The 21,705-nt window shown below is 41.2% G+C and overlaps 1 protein-coding gene across 1 annotated transcript in view; it reads right to left on the bottom strand.

The window, feature by feature from the left end:
- The window catches only part of UNC5A (unc-5 netrin receptor A), a 623,577-nt gene that overhangs the window by 77,124 nt on the left and 524,748 nt on the right, over positions 1–21,705 (bottom strand). The window contains exon 11 of the mRNA XM_082255192.1: positions 20,683–20,851. Coding sequence (XP_082111318.1) covers positions 20,683–20,851 — 169 coding nt within the window. The remainder of the gene's footprint in view (positions 1–20,682; positions 20,852–21,705) is intronic.

Here is a 21,705-nt window from a genome sequence, read left to right as displayed (position 1 = left end):
TACTTAGATCCTTTATCTAATATTAGGTCTGGTATATATGCCAAGAGGGACCCAAAAAAAAAATACACCCCCCCCCCCCCCAATTTCATTCTGGTATGAATGTTAAGGGAGAAACTCTATGCAAAATACAACAAAAAAGTGGGGTCCACCCAATATTCATACCAGATCTTTATCTAATCATGCAGCTAAGTGGACAGGCCAGGAAAGGGGGAAAAAACAAGTGTTCCCCTTCCGAAGGATAACAGGTCACACAGCCTCAACATGGGAGGGTACCGCATTGATGAGGACAAGAGCAGGGGGCTTAATGGAATCTGGAAGCCCCCCTTTTACAAGGGCCCCAGATACCTGGATCCACCCCATATGTGAATAGGTTAGGGGTACATACTACCCTACTCATTTACAAAAATAAATGTAAATAGCAATTAAACACTCTGCTTCATAAATAATATAACCCCCCCCCCCCCAAAAAAAAAACACGTACCACAATGTAAATTATTTATCAGTCGCATTGACCAGCAATGAAGATCCTCATCAATCACAATGCACGACACCTGCTAACTCGCTAAAAGGAAAAACCCTCTAACCAATGTACATCTGATCTAAGCTTGTTGCTGCACTCGCCTCAAATTATAGCCCCTGCTGCTAAATGTAAATAAAGGGGCAGGGCTTACCCAATGATGTCTGTGCCATTGATCATGTTAGCCACTATATCCCTGCCCCCTTGTTTATTAGGCTAGGAGTTCCTGTCTAGCAACTGAATGGGGCCAGGTGTTGCACTGGTTGCTAATGACACAGTGGGTGTCGACAGTCACCCACTGCTTCCTTAACCACCATTGACAGCAGAAGAAGGAAGCTATCATATGTAATAGTGGTAGCTAAAAGACTGGCATTTGGACAAGCAAAGTTTAGCCCAGACCAAAGTTCAGACTGAGCCAAGAGCTCACCCCTATTAGTTTCCTAGTGAAATTAACCACTTACTATTTATTAATTACAGGTACTTATATAGTGCCAACAATTTACGCAGCACTTTACATGTACAGTATATTGTACATTCACCACACTTACTATATTTCTTTTCTAAAGCAGATTGTTAGCAAGTCCCCCATCCCCAAAAGCAGGATGCCTACAGTTCTCTTTTAGGGCAGAGATGTCACAAACTGGGCACTGAACAAATATTCCTTATTACATGTAGCATGGATTATTGACTCCTAAACCCCTGCAATGTTAAAAGGCGGATACAGATTAGATCATGTTAAATGGCTAGTGCATTCTCTATGAACACGGAGGCCTGCTTCTGCTCTGCAACTAGTAAATAGTCCCTTGGACCACTTTTATCAGTTCACTAATACACCAATTAAAAAAAAGGGTAATAATAAACCACTTTGCATCATAGACATGATAATTGGTAACAATAGAAATTCCCTTCACTCTATCCAAATTAAAAAAAAAAAAAGAGTTGGCTGGAGCTAGGCTTTGACACAAACAACACAATTCCCTTGCAATGTTTACAGGGACCATGACTCATAGAATATGTGTTAGTAGCAGTAGTATACGAAGTAAAAAATGAATGACAGTAGTTGTTAGACTCTAAATCAACACAAAGGTATTTTTTTTTATTTTTTAAATTCAGTATTTAAAGTTTTGTCAAGCTTATCATCCTGTCTAGCAGTGAACTCATATCTGAATTTGCATTAATATTAACTTTTCACCGTAGATTATATCATCACCAATCTCATGCCTAGAATAATACAAACATCTTATCTTTATGGTAAATCCTGGTTGCTACCCTTTTACTTTAGATGGCGATGTCCTGTTTGAAATGCTACTAATTTTTTACAGTGTATTGTGTTGCTACCAACCCCCTCTTTGTCATTGTGCAGTTACTAATAACTATATAGGAGAATGCTTTTAATACGCCATTACTTGCATTATTGCAACAATCATAAAAGCGGACCTTTCAATAGCTTTACAAAACTGCATAAATATATTCCTGGCAGGTTGCCTATACAGCAATAGTATATTATTTTACCCACTTCAATACCGGACACTTTCACCCTCCTTCCATCCCAGGCCAATTTTTAGCTTTCAGCGTTGTCACACTTTGAATGGCAATTTCGTGGTCATGCAACCTTGTACCCAAATGACATTTTTAGAATTAATTTTTTCACACAAATAGAGCTTTCTTTTGGTGGTATTTAACCACTTGCCGTCTGCTCACTAGAGCTTTACTGCGGCAAAGTGGTTCCTTATCGTCTGGCGACGTAGACCTACGTCGCCAGACACTCCCCTTTCTCGGCGGCACGTGCGCACCGCCGGAGGCTAGCTCCTTCTGTATTCAGTCACAGCGGGAGTCGGGCCAGGGGAGGAGCAGTGGCGATTGCCGCTGCTCTTCCCTGATCTCGGGGAATCGAGTGTGGAGATCCGCCTGTAAACACAAGCGGGCGGATCTCCTAAGTGACAGGCAGGCTCAGATTGCAGGGTTCAGCATAGCTGAACCTGCGATCTGTCCTTGTGTCACTCAGTCACCTACCCCCACACACATTAGTAAGCACCAGGCATACATTAACCCCTTCCTCTCCAATAAAATTAACCCCTTCCCTGCCAGTGTCATTTTTACAGTAACAGTGCATATGTATACTGATTACTGCAGTAATGTCACTAGTAACCCCAAAAGTGTCAAAAATATCAGTCAAGGATCCGATCTGTCCGCCGCAATGTCGCAGTCCCGCAAAAAAAATCGCAGATCGCCGCCATTACTCGTTAAAAAAAACCACCAAAAATGACAGAAATCTTTCCCTTAGTTAGTAAACGCAATAACTTTTGCGCAAACCAATCAAAATACGCTTATTGTGATTTTTTTTAACCAAACATAGGTAGCAGAAAACAAATTGGCCAAAAATGTAAAAAAATTTAGATTTTTACATTTTTTTGGGGGGGGGGGGGAATTTCATATAAAAAAATGTGAAAAATATTGTTATTTTTTCAAAATGTACGCTTTTTTTTGTTTATAGCGCAAAATGTAAAAATCGCACAGGTGATCAAAAACCACTAAAAGAAAGCTCTGTTTGTGGGAAAAAAGGATGTAAATTTTGTTTGGGTACGGCGTCGCAAGACCGCGCAATTGTCAGTTAAAGTTGTACAGTGCCGAATCGCAAAAAGTGGCCTGGACGTAAGACAGCAAAATCCTCCGGTGGTAAAGTGGTTAATCACCACCGTGTTTTTTATTTTATTTTTTTTACTAAATGAAAACAAGACTGAAAATTTTGAAAAAAATGCATTTTTCTTCATTTCTGTTATAAAATTTTGAAAATAAATAATTTTTCTTATCTTTCAGAAATTTAAGCCAAAATGTATACTGCTACATTTCTTTGATGGAAATTGCCCAAATCAGTGATATTATTTAGTCTGTAGGAAAGTTATACATACTGTATATATAATTTTATAATTTTCCTACAAACCAAATAATGTCACAGATTTTTTTTCAGATATATATATATTATATATATATATATATATATATATACTGTGTGACCAGACCAATACAGTATTACCATAGGGGTCTGCTTTAAGTTGGTAGGATCGGATCAGATGTTAACGGGTATCAAAGGACACATCTCCAATGACACCCGCTGCTTTATAGAGGATACTGGAGGGTCCAATCGGGTCCACCTCAAAAACAGACAGGCCAATCTGATTGGTCCTCTAGTCTGAATGGGGCCTTAGTTGTCTTATCATGCATTTAGAAAGTCGCTCTGATGTTAGACCCATTATAACCTCTTACCAGGTTTAATATTCTTAGCAAGCATTAATCCTGTTTAATATTGTTACAATCCTCTTACATGTGATGCATCTCTCTGTATTACTAGCGCTGTCTTCTTCCAGATTTATTTCATGCAGGCTTAGATTATGTGCCAGACATTTCTCTTCATTTGAGAAACATCACCCTTATGAACTTCTTAAAAAACTGGCCTAAGGTTGTGATCAATCTGTTATTTCTAAAAAAATGCTCGAACAATAAACATGAAATAACAGCGCTGGAGCTGAGAGTACCTACCCTAAAATACATGGCTTGTTGACAGTTATTATATTAATTTAACATTAGCTGGGGGGCACCAAATACCACCTTGCCACCTCTGATGTACAACATCACAAGTAGCTGGCGGCCCATGTCAGCCCTCATCAACCTTTATGTCGCACCTGCTGTCTAGACATCATTATCCAACAGCAAGAACATGACATTATGAAAGTACCGAGTGCTTGGTACATTTTCTCCATCCTTCATATCCAACATTTTTTGTGTTTTATAGTTGGCTCAGTCATCCTACATGTGGTTCAATACCAGCAATCAACCAGGGACCCATGTAATTCGCTAGGAACATCTTTATCATGTTACAGCCTCAAGTCACCTAGTATTATTATGTCACCCTTAGCAGGCATCTTCCAGAAGAAACACGACACATACTCTTACCCAACTCACAGTCGCAAGCACTTGTCTTGTGCGATTTAATAGGGAAGCATTCCTTGTGTTCAGTGGCATTTCTTTTTACTATATAGTATCAATATATGAATAAATAATTGGATTTTTTGCATGAAAAGGTTGAGTCAAGCCAAAGCTGACATTTTATCTATGTGTACTGGCCAAATCGTACACTGTCTTCCATATTTCAAAGGGTCTCCTGTGAATGTCCCGCCATATATCTTTATTTTATTACTCTTAGTATAGCATGTGGAGTCTGAATCGTCTTACAGCTTTCCTAAAATGCAAATTATATATAAAATCCTGGCTAAACAAAGACTGCCTAAATACAACAGCAAAACACCGTATATTCATACTTGAACCTTGGTATTCTTTGTGTATTTCTTCAAGATCTGTGCAGAAACTATGCATGAAAAAAATCTTCTACTTTGAGTTTTCTGCCTGGTGAGTGCTGCTCCCCCTCTCTGTGTAGGGCCCTGGTGCCCAACCTGCAGCTCAGGGGCCACATGTGGTTCTTTGGTGTTTGAAGTGCGGCCCTTGGGCTCCAGCAGTCATTAGAGAGAGCACTGATTTGTAAAAGGTCCCTTAATAGTAGTAAAGTCTAACAGCTAATGCAACATGTCCATAGTCTTTGACTGTCTCCTAGAGCAGTGTTTATCAGTCAAGGCACCCTTTAAAAATTATGGACAGTCTCGAGGTACCCTTTAAAAATTATGGACAATCTCGAGGCACCCTTTAAAAATTATGGACAGTCTCGAGGCACCCTTTAAAAATTATGGACAATCTCGAGGCACCCTTTAAAAATTATGGACAGTCTCGAGGCACCCTTTAAAAACTATGGACAGTCTCAAAGGTACCCTTTAAAAACTATGGACAGTCTCGAGGTACCCTTTAAAAATTGTGGACAGTCTCAAGGCACCCTTTAAAAACTATGGACAGTCTCGAGGCACCCTTTAAAAATTGTGGACAGTCTCAAGGCACCCTTTAAAAACTATGGACAGTCTCGAGGCACCCTTTTAAACGGATGGACAATCTCGAGGCACCCTTTAAAAATGGGCAATCTGGAGGTACCCTTTAAAAATTATGGACAATCTCGAGGCACCCTTTAAAAATTATGGACAATATCGAGGCACCCTTTAACCACTTTAAGACCGGAAGGATTTGCCCCCTTCCTGACCAGGCACTGCATTACTTTAACAGACAATTGCGCGGTCAGGCGACGCTATACCCGAATAAAATTGATGTCCTTTTTTTTTCCCCACAAACAGAGCTTTCTTTTTGGTGGTATTTGATCACCTGTGCAATTGTTATTTTTTGCGCTATAAACAAAAAAAGAGCGACAATTTTGAAAAAATTTTTCACATTCTGCTATATGACATTCTCAAAAAAAAAAATCTAAATGTTTTAACATTTTAGGGTAATTTGTTTTCTGCTACATATTTTTGCTAAAAAAAAATCGCAATAAGCATATTTTGATTGGTTTGCGCAAAAGTTATCATGTCTACTAATTACGGGAAAGATTTATGTCATTTTTTTTTTTTTTTACTGGTAATGGCAGCGATTTGCGATTTTTAGCAGGACTGCGACATTGCGACGGACAGATCGGACCCCTGACTGACATTTTTGACACTTTTGGGGGTACCAGTAACATTACTACAGTAATCAGTGCTAAAAAATATGCACTGTTACTGTAATAATGCCATTGGCAGGGAAGGGGTTAACAGTATAGGTGATCAAGGGGTTAAATGTGAGCCTAGAGAGTGATTCTTACTGTAAGGGGGTTGGGCTTCTGAGTTGATCATAGATACAGAATATAGAAATATAGAAGGATCACAGGCGCTCTGTGATCATCCCAGGGAGAAGGACGGTCGGCTGTGTTTACAACAGCTGACCGTCCTTCTCTCTCTGCGGGGAAAGATCGAGAGTGTCAGGTGGCAATCGGAGCCGCCTGACACACGCATCGGCTTTCCCGCTGATGAGCGCCGGCGGCGCGCGCTCGCTCCCTAGCTGCAGGCGCGCGACTGACGTAGAGCTACGCCGGTTCAAGCAGGAGGGCCACCCTGCCACAGTAAGTCTGTGGTGGGTGGTCCGAAAGCGGTTAATAGTAGTAAAGTCTAGCAGCTAATGCCAATGTCCATAGTCTTTGACTGTCTCCTAGAGCAGTGTTTCTCAACCTTTTATTAGTCAAGGCACCCTTTAAAAACTATGGACAGTCTCGAGGCACCCTTTAAAAACTTTGGACAGTCTCGAGGCACCCTTTAAAAACTATAGACAGTGTCGAGGCACCCTTTAAAAACTATGGACAGTGTTGAGGCACCCTTTAAAAACTATGGACAGTCTCGAGGCACCCTTTAAAAACTATGGACAGTCTTTAGGCACCCTTAAAAAACTATGAACAGTCTCGAGGCACCCTTTAAAAACTATGGACAGTTTTTAGGCACCCTTTAAAAACTATGGACAGTCTTTAGGCACCCTTAAAAAACTATGAACAGTCTCGAGGCACCCTTTAAAAACTATGGACAGTCTTTAGGCACCCTTTAAAAACTATGGACAGTCTTTAGGCACCCTTTAAAAACTATGGACAGTCTTTAGGCACCCTTTAAAAACTATGGACAGTCTCGAAGCACCCTTTAAAAACTATGGACAGTGTCGAGGCACCCTTTAAAAACTATGGACAGTGTTGAGGCACCCTTTAAAAACTATGGACAGTCTCGAGGCACCCTTTAAAAACTATGGACAGTCTTTAGGCACCCTTTAAAAACTATGGACAGTCTCGAAGCACCCTTTAAAAGCTATGGACAGTGTCGAGGCACCCTTTAAAAACTATGGACAGTCTTTAGGCACCCTTTAAAAACTATGGACAGTCTTTAGGCACCCTTTAAATACTATGGACAGTCTCGAGGCACCCTTTAATAACTATGGACAGTCTTGAGGCACCCTTTAAAAACTATGGACAGTCTCGAAGCACCCTTTAAAAACTATGGACAGTGTCGAGGCACCCTTTAAAAACTATGGACAGTCTCGAGGCACCCTTTAAAAACTTTGGACAGTCTCGAGACACCCTTTAAAAACTATGGACAGTCTCGAGACACCCTTTAAAAACTTTGGACAGTCTCAAGGCACCCTTTAAAAACTATGGACAGTCTCGAGGCACCCCATTCTAAAATGTAAAAGCTATTCTAATCATTTTACATAATGCAGCAACATTGACAAGCCCAAGTAGGACACCCAATGTTAGAGGTGGTTTATTCTTCCAAATGAAAAACACTTTTTCTAGCTGATTCTGACTAGTATGCCTATGTTTCTCTTTTTCCTCAATTTTTCTCCATCACTCAGCTAATTAGACCCCAACACTGAGGGAGAGGGGCAGGGGATGGTCAAACAAGGATGCTGTGCGGGCGACTGACATCCTCCTTATGAACTGATGATGCCATTGGTCGTTAGGACACTGACAGCTAGAAGGTTGTAATAATGCACAATGAAAACCTTTGACTCAATGTAACTAAAAGGGCAGCCTTCATCCACACACCAACTTGTATACAATTTTTGGGCAATTTACCAAGGCACCCCTGAAGAAACCTCAAGGCACCCCAGGATGCCTGGGCACCCTGGTTGAAAAAGCCTGTCCTAGAGCATGACTTCATTGTCCAACCACCCCTGTAGAATAATCTCTGACAATTCCCTCCAGTAAGTCTTCAGTCTGTTACAGTTTTGGTGTAGGGTAACTGGTTTGGTATCCGCTCCCTTGCTGTTTTCTGCAGGCAACCTGTAGTGGTTGGACCTACTGGGTCCCTTCCACAGTTCTGCTCTTTGCACTGGCTATGGGCAGCACAGTGAGGGTGTCATGGCTACTTTTACAAAGGTAATATCTGGGTTTGCTAAGACATTTGGTGCACACTAAGAGAATATACACTCACTTTATTAGGTACACCTGTTCATTTGCTTGGTAACACAAATCGCTAATCAGCCAATCACATGGCAGCAAATTAATGCATTTAAGCATCCAGATATGGTGAAGGTGACTTTCTGTGGTTCAAACCGAGCATCAGAATAGGGAAGAAAGGGGATTTAAGTGACTTTGAACGTGGCATGGTTGTTGGTGCCAAACGGGCTGGTCTGAATATTTCAAAAACTGCTGATCTACTGGGATTTTTACACACAACCATCTCTAGGGTTTACAGAGAATGGTCTGAAAAAGAGAAAATATCCAGTGAACAGCAGCTGTGTGGCCGAAAATGCCTTGTTGATGTCAGAAGAGAATGGGTTTGAGATGATAGAAGGCAACAGTAGCTCAAATAACCACTTATTACAACCATTGTATGCAGAATACCATCTCTGAATTCACAACACATCAAACCTTAAAGCAGATGGGGTACAGCAGCAGAAGACCACACCGGGTGCCACTCCTGTCAGCTCAGAACAGGAAACTGGAGCTACAAATCGCACAGGCTCACTGCAATTGGACAATAGAAGATTCTGAAAAACGTTGCCTGGTCTGATGAGTCTCGATTCAGCTGCAATATTCAGATGGTAGGGTCAGAATTTGGCGTAAACAACATGAAAGCATGGATCCATCCTGCCTTGTATTAACAGTTCAGGCCGGTGGTGGAGGTGTAATGGTGTGGGGGATATATTCTTGGCACACTTGTTGCCTTTTAGTACCAATAGACCACGGCTTACCTGAGTATTTTTACTCACCATGTCCATCCCTTTATGACTACAGTGTACCCATCTACTGATGGCTCCTTCCAGCAGGATAATGCACCATGTCACAAAGCTCAAATCATCTCACCACTGGTTTCATGAACATGACAATGAGGTCACTGTTCTCCAATAGCCTCCACACTCACCAGATCTCAATGCAATAGAGAACCTTTGGGATATGGCGGAATGGGAGATTCGCATCATGGATGTGCAGCCATCAGATTTGCAGCAACTGCGTGATGCTATTATGTCAAAATGGACCAAAATCTCTGAGGAACGTTTCCAACACCTTGTTGAATCTATGCCATGAAGAATTAAGGCAGTTCTCAAGGCAGGGCTGGGACAAGGGGTGGGCAGGAGGGGAGTTTGCCCTGGGCGCAATGGTTTATTGCAGGGATGGGGGGGTGCCTTGACCCTAACCCCAAGGGAAGGGGGCGCAGTTTGCCATCCTTGCCCTGGGCGCTGGATGACCTTCTCCCTGGCACTGTCTGAAGGCAAAAGGGGGTCCAACCCAGTACTAGCAAGGTGTACCTAAAAAAGTGGCTGGTGAATGTATATCCCCTGTGGGTATTGACATCTCTTTTAAGGTCAACCCAACAAAACTCTACAATTTAAACTGATCCCAAAATGAAAATATGTCAAAGACATGAGTTTTTAGTGAAAACCCCATGACAAAGTATTCATCAGATCCAGAGATATAGGCAACTGACACTGACACATGGTCCTAACTCCTACTGCCATTTAAACCTCCCTAATGTGACTGGTGGACTCACTAACCAACAGGAGGCAGTAGAGACAGGGTAGAACATTTGGATAAAGCTGGATACACACTATACAACTTTTGTTGTTAGATTTACCTTCAACCATGTAGTGCAAAGGCCTGCTTGACTGCATACACATTGAAAGTGTTTAGGTTTGGCCTCATATTATATGGTTTTAGTAAATCTAAAGGAAAAAAATCAAATCTGTATTGTGTGTATCCAGCTTTAACCATCAGCTGTCTATATCTCTCAATATAGTTTTTGTTTGACTGTTTTGAAATGTGGTTTTCTCTTAGGGTAACTTCTGCTCATGTGCTTTTTGTCATATGTTCAATTTGAATTGCTGAGGCTTGTAAAAGATTTACTTTAAATGAAGCAGTAAGTAAGTATTGTAAAATTATTTCATCATTTTCAGTTTGTAAGGTTGAATAAAGACACTCATCCATCCAGTTCAAACTGTGTATGTGCGTGTGTGAGTATGTTTATTTTTGTCAATACCATTCCCAATATCCCTGTATATTATGTTCGCTAAGATGCCCATCTAAGACTTTTTATTAAAAATTATCAATACTTCCTGCTCACCCCACTGATTGTAGAAGGGAGTTCCACATCCTTAATGCTCTAACAGTAAAGAACCCACTACACATTTAAAGGTTGAGCCGCTTCTCCTCCAAGTTTATTGAGTGGCCATGTGTCTTCTTACACTCACTGAAACTGAATAGTCCCCCCCATGCTAGAATCAGGTATCTGTGTATCGCTATCATATCTCCTCTCAACCGTCTCTTCTCCAGAGAGAATACGTTTAATGCTTGTGTTCGCTCATTGTAACTGAGGCCCTCCAATCTTCTTATTAGCTTTGTCGCACTTCTCTGGACTTTTAAAACTGTTGGACTGTTGTGTTTAAACTTGGACTGTTTAAAATGGAGGATCACACTAAGCATGTTCATTGAGTTAGAAACAGTAAAGAAATCCTAGTACTTTTCCAAATGCGCCCCTGCAAATTTGAGTGCCGTCTGTGTTTTTTTGCTTTCAGCATTTGAAGCTGTCGCCTGTTTCCAGTGACACCAAGCCAACATGGTGTCACCGCACCCCCATCCTACTGCCTTTAATCTGTGCTTCCGGAGGAGGGAGTGAGGTAAAATAGTAAAGCTGTGCACAATCTAATGATGTAATATTACATCCTCACAAGGGAGATTGTGCACAGCTCTTCTATTGTGCCTCACTCCCTAATTCCACAATAGAGGTGGAATTAGAGGTACCTACACATACTTAGAGGCCTACACATACTTAGAGGTGCCTACACATACTTAGAGGCCTACACATACTTAGCGGTGCCTACACATACTTAGAGGCCTACACATACTTAGAGGCCTACACATACTTAGAGGTGCCTACACATACTTAGAGGCCTACACATACTTAGAGGTACCTACACATACTTAGAGGCCTACACATACTTAGAGGCGCCTACACAGACTTAGAGGCCTACATATACTTAGAGGTGCCTACACATACTTAGAGGTGCCTACACATACTTAGAGGCCTACACATACTTAGAAGTGCCTACACATACTTAGAGGTGCCTACACATACTTAGAGGTGCCTACACATACTTAGAGGCCTACACATACTTAGAGGTGCCTACACATACTTAGAGGCCTACACATACTTAGAGGTGCCTACACATACTTAGAGGCCTACACATACTTAGAGGTGCCTACACATACTTAGAGGTGCCTAAACATACTTAGAGGCCTACACATACGTAGAGGTGCCTACACATACTTAGAGGCCTACACATACTTAGAAGTGCCTACACATACTTAGAGGTGCCTACACATACTTAGAGGTGCCTACACATACTTAGAGGCCTACACATACTTAGAGGTGCCTACACATACTTAGAGGCCTACACATACTTAGAGGTGCCTACACATACTTAGAGGCCTACACATACTTAGAGGTGCCTACACATACTTAGAGGTCTACACATACTTAGAGGCCTACACATACTTAGAGGCCTACACATACTTAGAGGCCTACACATACTTAGAGGTGCCTACACATACTTAGAGGCCTACACATACTTAGAGGCCTACACATACTTAGAGGTGCCTACACATACTTAGAGGTCTACACATACTTAGAGGCCTACACATACTTAGAGGCCTACACATACTTAGAGGTGCCTACACATACTTAGAGGCCTACACATACTTAGAGGTGCCTACACATACTTAGAGGTGCCTACACATACTTAGAGGTGCCTACACATACTTAGAGGTCTACACATACTTAGAGGCCTACACATACTTAGAGGTGCCTACACATACTTAGAGGTCTACACATACTTAGAGGCCTACACATACTTAGAGGTGCCTACACATACTTGTAGAACCTTTAATAGCTACCTACATGTCTGAATTCCTGGCTGTTTTGAGATTACAAAGCTGTTGCATGTCTTTGTTGTGATGGAATTCGCCTGCCCCCTCATACACATACCTATTGGACAGTGCGTCAGTCTATCATTGTGATGGAACATGCAAGAAGTAATAAAGCTCCTGCAGGTACTGCTGCTTTGTGTTTACTAGCCGCTTTTTAAGGTTACTGAGCAAGGTTAATTATCTATGAAGTGAAAATATAGTATATATGATTCCGTTGACCCCATGCCGTGTAAGGGCCCCGTGACAACGGATCAAAATAATATAAATTTGATCTTGAAAGAAAATTACAACAAAGCTTTCTTATATTGTTTACAAAAGATAGAAAAAAAAATCAATTCCAAGAAATAAAAACTTGCCGTTCAAGACTCTATGGAGAAGATACTATATTAATGTAACATACCCAATAACAAATTATAGTACATAAACCATAGATATCAGGTTCATGCTACAGTTTGTCTCCTGAAAGCTGATAGCCTTTCAGCTGTCAGTTTGTAAAAAATTTTGGTCCAACCTAGGTACGTGTAATGTGCGGTAGGGATGGTCATCTCCATCTTGCAGCAGACGTACACACTACTTAGTTCAATGTTATCCCACTAGAGCATGTGCATGAGAAACCTCCAGAAACCTGCGAGGGGGTCCCAAGGTTTAGACTGCCTAAGAATTTCCACAGAGTTTAAGCTGACACTGCTGTTTTCCCATTCAAGAGATTTCCCCCAGTTTCTTCCATGGGGCCACAAGAGGACAGAGACAACAAGTGTTTATAACCCTTTGCTAAATCAATCAAAAAGTGTTTTTGTGCCTTCATTGGAGAGATTCTGCTCTTTTCCAATCGCAATGACACAACAAAAATTTTTTTTAAATATGTTAAAATACAATATTGATGCAAACAGCAAAAAACAAAAACTGACAGCCGTTCATACCCTTTCCCACATTATTTATACCATTTAAGGCAATGAGAACAGCTCTTACAAAATCATAGGTGGATCAGTTGAATTTGGCACAGAAATTTAGGTGCACATTTTTGGCAATGGTGATTGATATGTCAGCACCAAAACTGTTGCTGTTTATTCATTACAAATGGATTTTTTTGTTGAAATAAATTAGCACATTTTTCTTATGATATCTGTAGACTGGGCAATAGGATTATGGCTGACCTTGAACATTATGGCTAGCATTAGGGTAAGAGGTTAGGCTAAAAGCAGGGGTTAGGTGTAACTGTTAAGTTGGGGTTAAGGGGCAGGTTTAGGGGTTCAGTCCAGTTTATAGGTTATACAGTATCTCACAAAAGTCAGTACACCCCTCACATTTGTGTAAATATTTTACTATATATTTTCATGTGACAACACTGAAGAAATGAGACTTTGTTACAATGTAAAGTAGGGAGTGTACAGCTTGTATAACAGTGTAAACTTACTGTCCCTTCAAAATAACACACAGCCATTCATGTCTAAACCGCAGGCAACAAAAATTAGTTCACCCCTAAGTAAAAATGTGACTCGTTAGTGTTACAAGTTCTCAGTTGTAAATGGGTGTGTTAAATTTGGTGTTATCGCTCTCTCTCTCTAATACTGGTCACTGGAAGTTCAACATGGCACCTCATGGCAAAGAATTCTTTGAGGATCTGAAAAAAGAATTGTTGCTCTACATAAAGATGGCCTAGGCTTTAAGGAGATTGCCAAGACCCTGAAACTGAGCTGCAACACAGTGGCCAAGACCATACAGCATTTTAATAGGACAGGTTCCACTCAGAACAGTCCGCGCCATGGTCAACCAAAGAAGTTGAGTGCACGTGCTCAGCGTCATATCCAGAGGTAGTCTTTGGGAAATAGACATATGAGTGCTGTCAGCATTGCTGCAGAGGTTGAAGGGGTAGGGGGTCAGCCTGTCAGTGCTCAGACCATACATCGCACACTGCATCAAATTGGTCTGCATGGCTGTCGTCCCAGAAGGAAGCCTCTTCTAAAGATCTAAAGATGATGCTGAAAACAAGCAGACTAAGGACACGGATTACTGGAACCATGTCATGTGGTCTGATGAGACTAAGATAAACTTATTTGGTTCAGATGGTGTCAAGTGTGTGTGGCGTAAACCAGGTGAGGAGTACAAAGACAAGTGCGTCTTGCCTACAGTCAGGCATGATGGTGGGAGTGTCATGGTCTGGGGCTGCATGAGTGCTGCCGGCACTGGGGAGCTACAGTTCATTGAGGGAACCATGAATGCCAACATGTACTGTTACATACTGAAGCAGAGCATGATCCCCTCCCTTCAGAGACTGGACTGCAGGGCAGTATTCCAACATGATAACGACCCCAAACACAACTCAAGACGACCACTGCCTTGCTAAAGAAGCTGAGGGTAAAGGTGATGGACTGGCCAAGCATGCCCCCAGACCTAAACCCTATTGAGCATCTGTGGAGTATCCTCAAATGTAAGGTGGAGGAGCGCAAGGTCTCTAACATCCACCAGCTCTGTAATGTTGTCATAGAGGAGTGGAAGAGGACAGTGGCAACCTGTGAAGCTCTGGTGAACTCCATGCCCAAGAGGGTTAAGGCAGTGCTGGAAAATAATGGTGGCCACACAAAATATTGACACTTTGGGCCCAATTTGGACATTTTGACTTAGAGGTATACTCACTTTTGTTGCCAGTGGTTTAGAAATTAATGGCTGTGTGTTGAGTTATTTTGAGGGGACAGCAAATTTACACTGTTATACAAGCTGTACACTCACTGCTTTACATTGTAGCAAAGTGTAATTTCTTCAGAGTTGTCACATGAAAAGATATAATAAAATATTTACAATAATTTTTTGAGGGGCGTACTCACTTTTATGAGATACTGTATTTACAGGGTAAGTTGAGGTTAAAATTTTACTATTAATTTTTTTAGGTGTGGGAAAGGTGTCTCCAAATATTAAATATGCTATAAGAGTCAGTGGAAAATAATCAGGGTCAGCAAAAATTCACTTTTGTTAATCAACTGGTGTGATAAGTTGCACCAAAATAATCAACTGAAGTTTGGATTTGATATAAGGAGCCTATTAATGGGTTGTTATAAGATGAGACATACTATATGACATTTACTGGTCCTTTAAGAAGCTACTTGATAGATCTTGAAACTGTAAGTGCCATGTCCTTGTACTATGACCCAAGGTTATTCAATAAAACGCTAAGACAGAAGGTCAATATATCATTACTGGCATACTACATGGAGTAGTGGCGATATTGTGTTCTTGAAGAATACCTTCATTGCCAGCCTTCATTGTCATTGTCTGTTCTCTTACAATACATTGATTCTCCAGTGTACAAGTTATATGCGTCTTAGATATCCCATATAGAGCTCCGCTAATCCCTCAAAAATTATGTTGGCAGTTGGCCTTTTTAGGAAGAACAAATCTTTTCAGTGATTGAAATAGTTTGTAGTCTTCTAAGATGTTTCCAGGCAAGGTGAAGGGCAAGTTCAACCTTTGTTGCCTTACTTAATCGATAACTCCCAGCAGAAACACAGACAGATCATTGTTGTCTAAGGTGCTGTGACAGTAATCAACACAAAACTGCTCATCTCCTCTCAAAAATGTGCAGCAATTCTGGAGGGTCATACAAGTAGTTCACCATTTTCTAATCCTTGTCCACTGCTGTAATTTAACTCTATTTTTTTTTCCCATACATTTTTTTTACACAGCCAATAGAAAGGTGGCAATGCTGCCACATGACCTATAACCAAAAATGCAAAAAGCTTAAGCGAGTTAATAAACAACAACATTTTTAGCACATCCCCCCCAAAACATAATCTGTTTTGGTGCATTAAAGTGTTACTAAACCCACAACAGTGAAATCAGGCTGTATATGCAGTAAAGCATGCCTGTTATACTCACTGTGGAACTTAAGGGGTTAATCCTCTGCATTGTGTAAAAAGGCTTTTTTTATTCTGTGTTCTCTGATCCTCCACTTCTTCCACTGTCCACTGTCCCCAATCTATCTCCTGATAGAACAGAGCCTTGGATTCAGGCTGCTTAGTCTGGTGTGTATTGCTAGGGCGTGTTTTTTTTTTTTTTTCTTAGGAGGGTGCATGTGATCAGTACAGGGCCAATCAGCACTGTCCAGACAGAGGGTCAGGGGTTCTTTATTCCCATACGACAGTCAGAGGAGAATGAAAACTCCTCCTACAAGCTTTAAGCAGACACTGATCTAAGTCACAAGATTGCTATTTACTGCTGATGAGAAAAGGTATTTAGCAGTTTAAATTTACTAAAATAATTGCGTTTCCATGTTCTGTGTACTGTGGGAGAGCAGATATAGTGAATGCATGGTCCTGGGTTTAGTAACACTTTAACTATTAAAAAAAAAGTTTGCATAAATTACATTTTTTGTTATGTTTTCCATAACAAAGGTGGGCAAAGGATTCCGTGATGGGTAATTTATTAATTGCAAGTGCAGAGTGTGCAAATCTTTAAACACAACCTTTCAAAAACCTGGGTAATTCAAACTAAACTTATAATAGGAACGCATAAAAAGTGGTTACTTTCAATAAGAACCACATGTTCACCCTTCCTACCTTCCAACCCTCTTTATAAATCTATGAATGCACTGGTTTGAGAATTGTGAGCTGCAGAATATTATGCACTATGGTAAGACAGGTGATAAGTCACAAGTGCCAGGAGCAATACTTAGAGGGCACCAGATCTGAAATTGCCCCCCACCCACCATGACTGAAGTAAACATTTGCTTGCTTTCACGCCCCCCCCTCATTAGTTGGTCCAATCAGAGTACAGGCACCTTCACTGTCAGAAACAGATCAGAGCACTGGGCAGCATTCAGAAAAGTAATTTAATAAGCCAGTAATGAAAGGAGACAGGTACATTAAGCCAAGGCAATGTTTAAATGCTTGACAGGACACTTCATTCATGGGTGGAGGGTGGGTGTTCAGATTTGGCCCCAATTGTGTGGACGGGTGTTACTTTGTAAAGTGGAACACCTTACAAAACACAGCAGAATCTCAGAAAATGGCAACTTGAGTCTTCAAGTTGCAGCTAGTGTGTATATTGCTACATGACATTTAGTTAACTTAAAAGAGAAAAAAAAAACAGCACTTACTGTAGATTCAGCTAGAAGAGTCTGTTGTTCTGGTAGCTTCTGTCTTAGTTGAAATCTATAATCCTTTGCTACCCCCCTCCCCCCCATACACCCACAGTGGTAATCTTCTTGTACTGTGGGGCATAATGCTGTTGATGGACCTTTCATAGGCACTCATCAAGAATGCCCACTGTGCCCACACTTTACACCCCCCTCCTACATTCATATATAGCTTCCATCAATAAATAGTGCTCTAGAAATGTAGGAGTGCAGAAAGGGTGAGCATAATAGGTTGGTGGCTGTATTAACCCCCACAGCACATGAAGATTACCAATGTGGGGTGGGCGTCAAAATATGGACGATTTCAAGTAAGAGAGAAGCCAACAGCACCAGGGACACTTCTCATTAAATGTAAGTACTGTCCCTTGTACTGATTTTAAAACAATAACTAAACATGGACTTAATGTGATGGGCAGCCTAAGTGGCCAACGGGAAGGCTCAGGAAACAAGAGGAGAGGGATCAAGTATGAATTTTAAAGAAAAAGTCAAGATTCACATTTAACTTAATTTGTGAATATCTATGGATCTACTCATCATATTAACATTTTCTGTATATCTGTGGATCTACCCATTATTTTAGCAATCAAATTTTACTGAAGATAACCTTCGGACACACATTTTTTTTCATTTTATTATGTTCAGTTTGAACTGCTAAGGCTTGTTAGAGATTAAAGAGGAGCTACAAATACTGTAGCTGCTGACTTTTAGTATAAGAACACTTACCTGCCCTTGGATCCAGCGATGTCCTCACCCGAGCCGATTCTTCAATCGGTTTCGGGTGCAGGCCCTGGCTTCTGAACTAAGGGATACAGGAAGTGAAGCCTTGCCGCTTCTCAGCCAGATTTCCACTGTGCATGGGCGAGTCGTGCTGTGCCTTGTGAATGGTTCTGTAGTCTTCTGGGACCTGTGATGTGTCCCAGAAGACTGGGGGTGAAGGAGGAGAGGCTGACCTTTTGGCTCAGTTCGCCGTGGTGATCTGAGCCAGAAGTCGGAGAAGGTACCTGTCAAAACCAGGTACCCGCTCCCCCCCAAAAAGCAGAGGTGGGGGACTTGAGTCACATGACTTGACTTAAGTCACCAGTTTGAGGACTTGAGACTTGTTTGACTAAAATTAATAAAAGACTCTACTTGACTTTGACTTGGTATTCATGACTTGAAACTTGACTTTGACTTGAGACATATGACTCGAAATGACTTTACTTTTTTAAGTTATTAAATATTTGCATTTTCTCAAGATGTGTTAAATCAAAATGAATGTGCCTGTTATGTTTCTGACACCACAGTCACTTAAAACACCTCAGTGTGTTCCGATTTTTAGGACACTGGCTGTTTAACAATGGAAATACTTAACATGTTTTTAGTGACTGTGGTGTTGAAACATGACCGTTCCAAGGATTTTGAGCTGTTTGGGCATTCAAAGTGTTTCTTTAATATGCCAAGAAAAAAAACAATAAGCAGTTTTGTTAATGTTGGAAATAAAACAAAACCTTTCCTGACCACTGACTTTTAACTGATTTAAAGGGGAAAATTGGGGTAGATCAGTATTTTGACTTGATTTGTGACTTGACCAAAATAAATTAGTTGACTTGACTTGCTTGACTTTTAGCAGGGACTCGAATTGACTTGCTTGCTTTTCGCCACAGTAACTTGGGACTTGCTTGAGACTTGAAGGTTAAGACTTGAGACTTGCTTGTGACTTACACATGTGTGACTTACTCCCATGTCTGCCAAAAAGTGCCAAAAGTGGCAGTGGAGGGGGTGTACACAAGCAAAGTGTCCCCTTATGGGTGGCGCTCCTCTTTAACTTTAGGATTAAAGTATGTAAGGCCAAATCTTCCAAAGACTGTACCAGGGCCACTCCTGTGCGCTTCATATTTATTACTATGTGCATTGGCAGTTTAACATCAGTGAGCACCTTTTAGGGCGTATTCACACTGGTAAATGCATCCTGTCTACGTCCAGCTGTGAGAACCCTAGTGGGGGTAACTGCGAGTAGACAATTGCTTTAAAAGCAACTCGCAGCTAATCGCACCCACTCGCATATAATCTCCCGTGCAATGATTACAGTCAACTTTGCATGGGATTGCTGTTTGCGAGTGGGTGCGATTTGCTGTGAGAGTCGGCAGTTTCCTATTGCTTTTAATGGGGCTGTCTACTCGCAGCTAATAAAAGAACCCCCACTAGGGTTCCCGCAGCTGATCGCAGACAGGGTGAATTTGCAAGTGTGAATTCACCCTTAAAGTGCCTTTTGTTCTCAAGTCGTTAGAGAACTATGCACTACTATTGGTTAGAAAATGTTCAAAATGACTAGATAAACCCCAACAGTAAGCTTTTGTCATACTGCGTCATAAAATAAATAAAGTATGTTTCCAAGTTGCAAAGGTAATGCACTGTTTCTTGTTAAAATTGGAATTCCCTCTTTTGGAACTTCAGGGGGGAGTCAGTTTGTAAAAAAACAGTTGCAAAAATCATTGCTTTTATAAAAGTAAGCAAATAAAGTAAATGTATAACTGAAATAAAAATAACAATAATCATAATAGTCACAATAAACTATTTGAAATAAGTACAGCATATATCTGCAAAAAAGGTTTTGTATAACTTGGCATCGTTAGCCATGTGTTATTTGCATTCTATAAATACAAGTACCATACACATTATGAAGTTGCTTAGCACATAAGCTCAGTAGCGTATTATTAACATTGGTTACATTTCTCTATAGCATTACAAAAAATACCCCAAATGTCAGAAACATAGTTTTATTTTTTTCCCGTCGTCTCTTGTTCTGTACTTAAAATGATTATATGATTAAATGTAGAACAACTTCAGCTGTATGATTTGTCAGTTCTTGCCAGGAACAATTTTTTTGTTTGATGACATTAATAGTACTCCTTGTTTTTTTATCAATGTTTGAGACTGTTGTGAGCACAGTGCCCTCTGCCTGTGAAATGACAAACCGCAGCCCTCAATCAGCCAGCTAGCGATAACACGTGCATATAGGCAGCAGATGGCATGTTTTGCTTATGTGAAGTAATCTCTAGCTGTAGAACAGCATATTAAGCTGTATGCATGTGTGGTTTGCTGTCTACCTGTCATCTGCAGGTTGCTCACAGCCAGCACCCCTCATAAGACTGTCACTGGTGAGATTCTGCAGCTGTCTGTGTGGCTTACCTCCCAGCTGCCTTCGCAGGACTGCTTCTTTAAACGGACAGTCCAGTTCTCAGGGCTTGGCTCCAGGCAGTGGTCCATTGAAATGATGACCGGTTGGGTAAGCACAACTCCAGGGGGCCCACAGCTGACGATAGGACCCAGAAGTGTCTGGCAGCCAGCTAGGGGTAACCTCAAAATTAGAAAGAAAAGGTAGAAGATGTGAGATGCAATTGCAGAGAAGCATATATTAGTAAATTAAGTCTCACTTGTGCGATGAGGGAAGGCTGCGAATTCGCAGCCTTTTCCCGCATCGCACCCGCACATCTGGCAGTTCATACTGCCATATGCGATACGCAGGGGGTGTCAACTAAATGTTAACTGTTAAATGTTAACGACACCCCCAGTTTGATCGCATATCGCACTGTGCGATCCGATCCTGATGCGGCCTGAAAATAAGGGTCATGTGCGAGTTTGGTGCGGATACAGTGCGAATTCAGCCATAAAAAGTGTATGGCTGAATTCGCATCCACACATCCGATCGCATGTAATGAAGGAGCAGTGCGCTCCGAATTACATGCGATCTCCGCAGCCGCAATAATGTGAACCGGCCCTAAATCATACACTTGAAGGAAAATAAACAATATAATATCTAGTTCACGCATTGTTGTAATTAACATGAGGACAGTGGATGATGCGACTCTTGGATTTATGGAAGTAAATGGAACTATTCACACAATACTGTCATGGAAACAACATTTTCACATCATCACATTACATTCACAGTTATGACATTTCACATTCAAGGTCACACAGATCAAAGGTAGGATCCGGAAAGGGAAAAGCATTACCCAAAGCAGGATTTACAACAGCTATGATGAAGGGTGACCAGACGTCCCTGGTTTCCGGGGACAGCCCCAGGACTGAGGACACTGTCCCTGGTTTTGTCTCGGATTCAGGGCTTAATTAAAATAGACAGGGCATCCCATGGTAGCTCAGAAACAGCCTGGTGGCTCGGATACCGATGTCCCCTGCTGGACGATCTCA

This window comes from Pelophylax lessonae (genome assembly GCF_965119305.1).
Source record: "Pelophylax lessonae genome assembly, chromosome: 4".
In the NCBI taxonomy this organism is placed as follows: Eukaryota; Metazoa; Chordata; class Amphibia; order Anura; family Ranidae; genus Pelophylax; species Pelophylax lessonae.
Note: the sequence above shows the minus strand (reverse complement) of the source record. Positions and strands in the feature narration are given on the sequence as shown.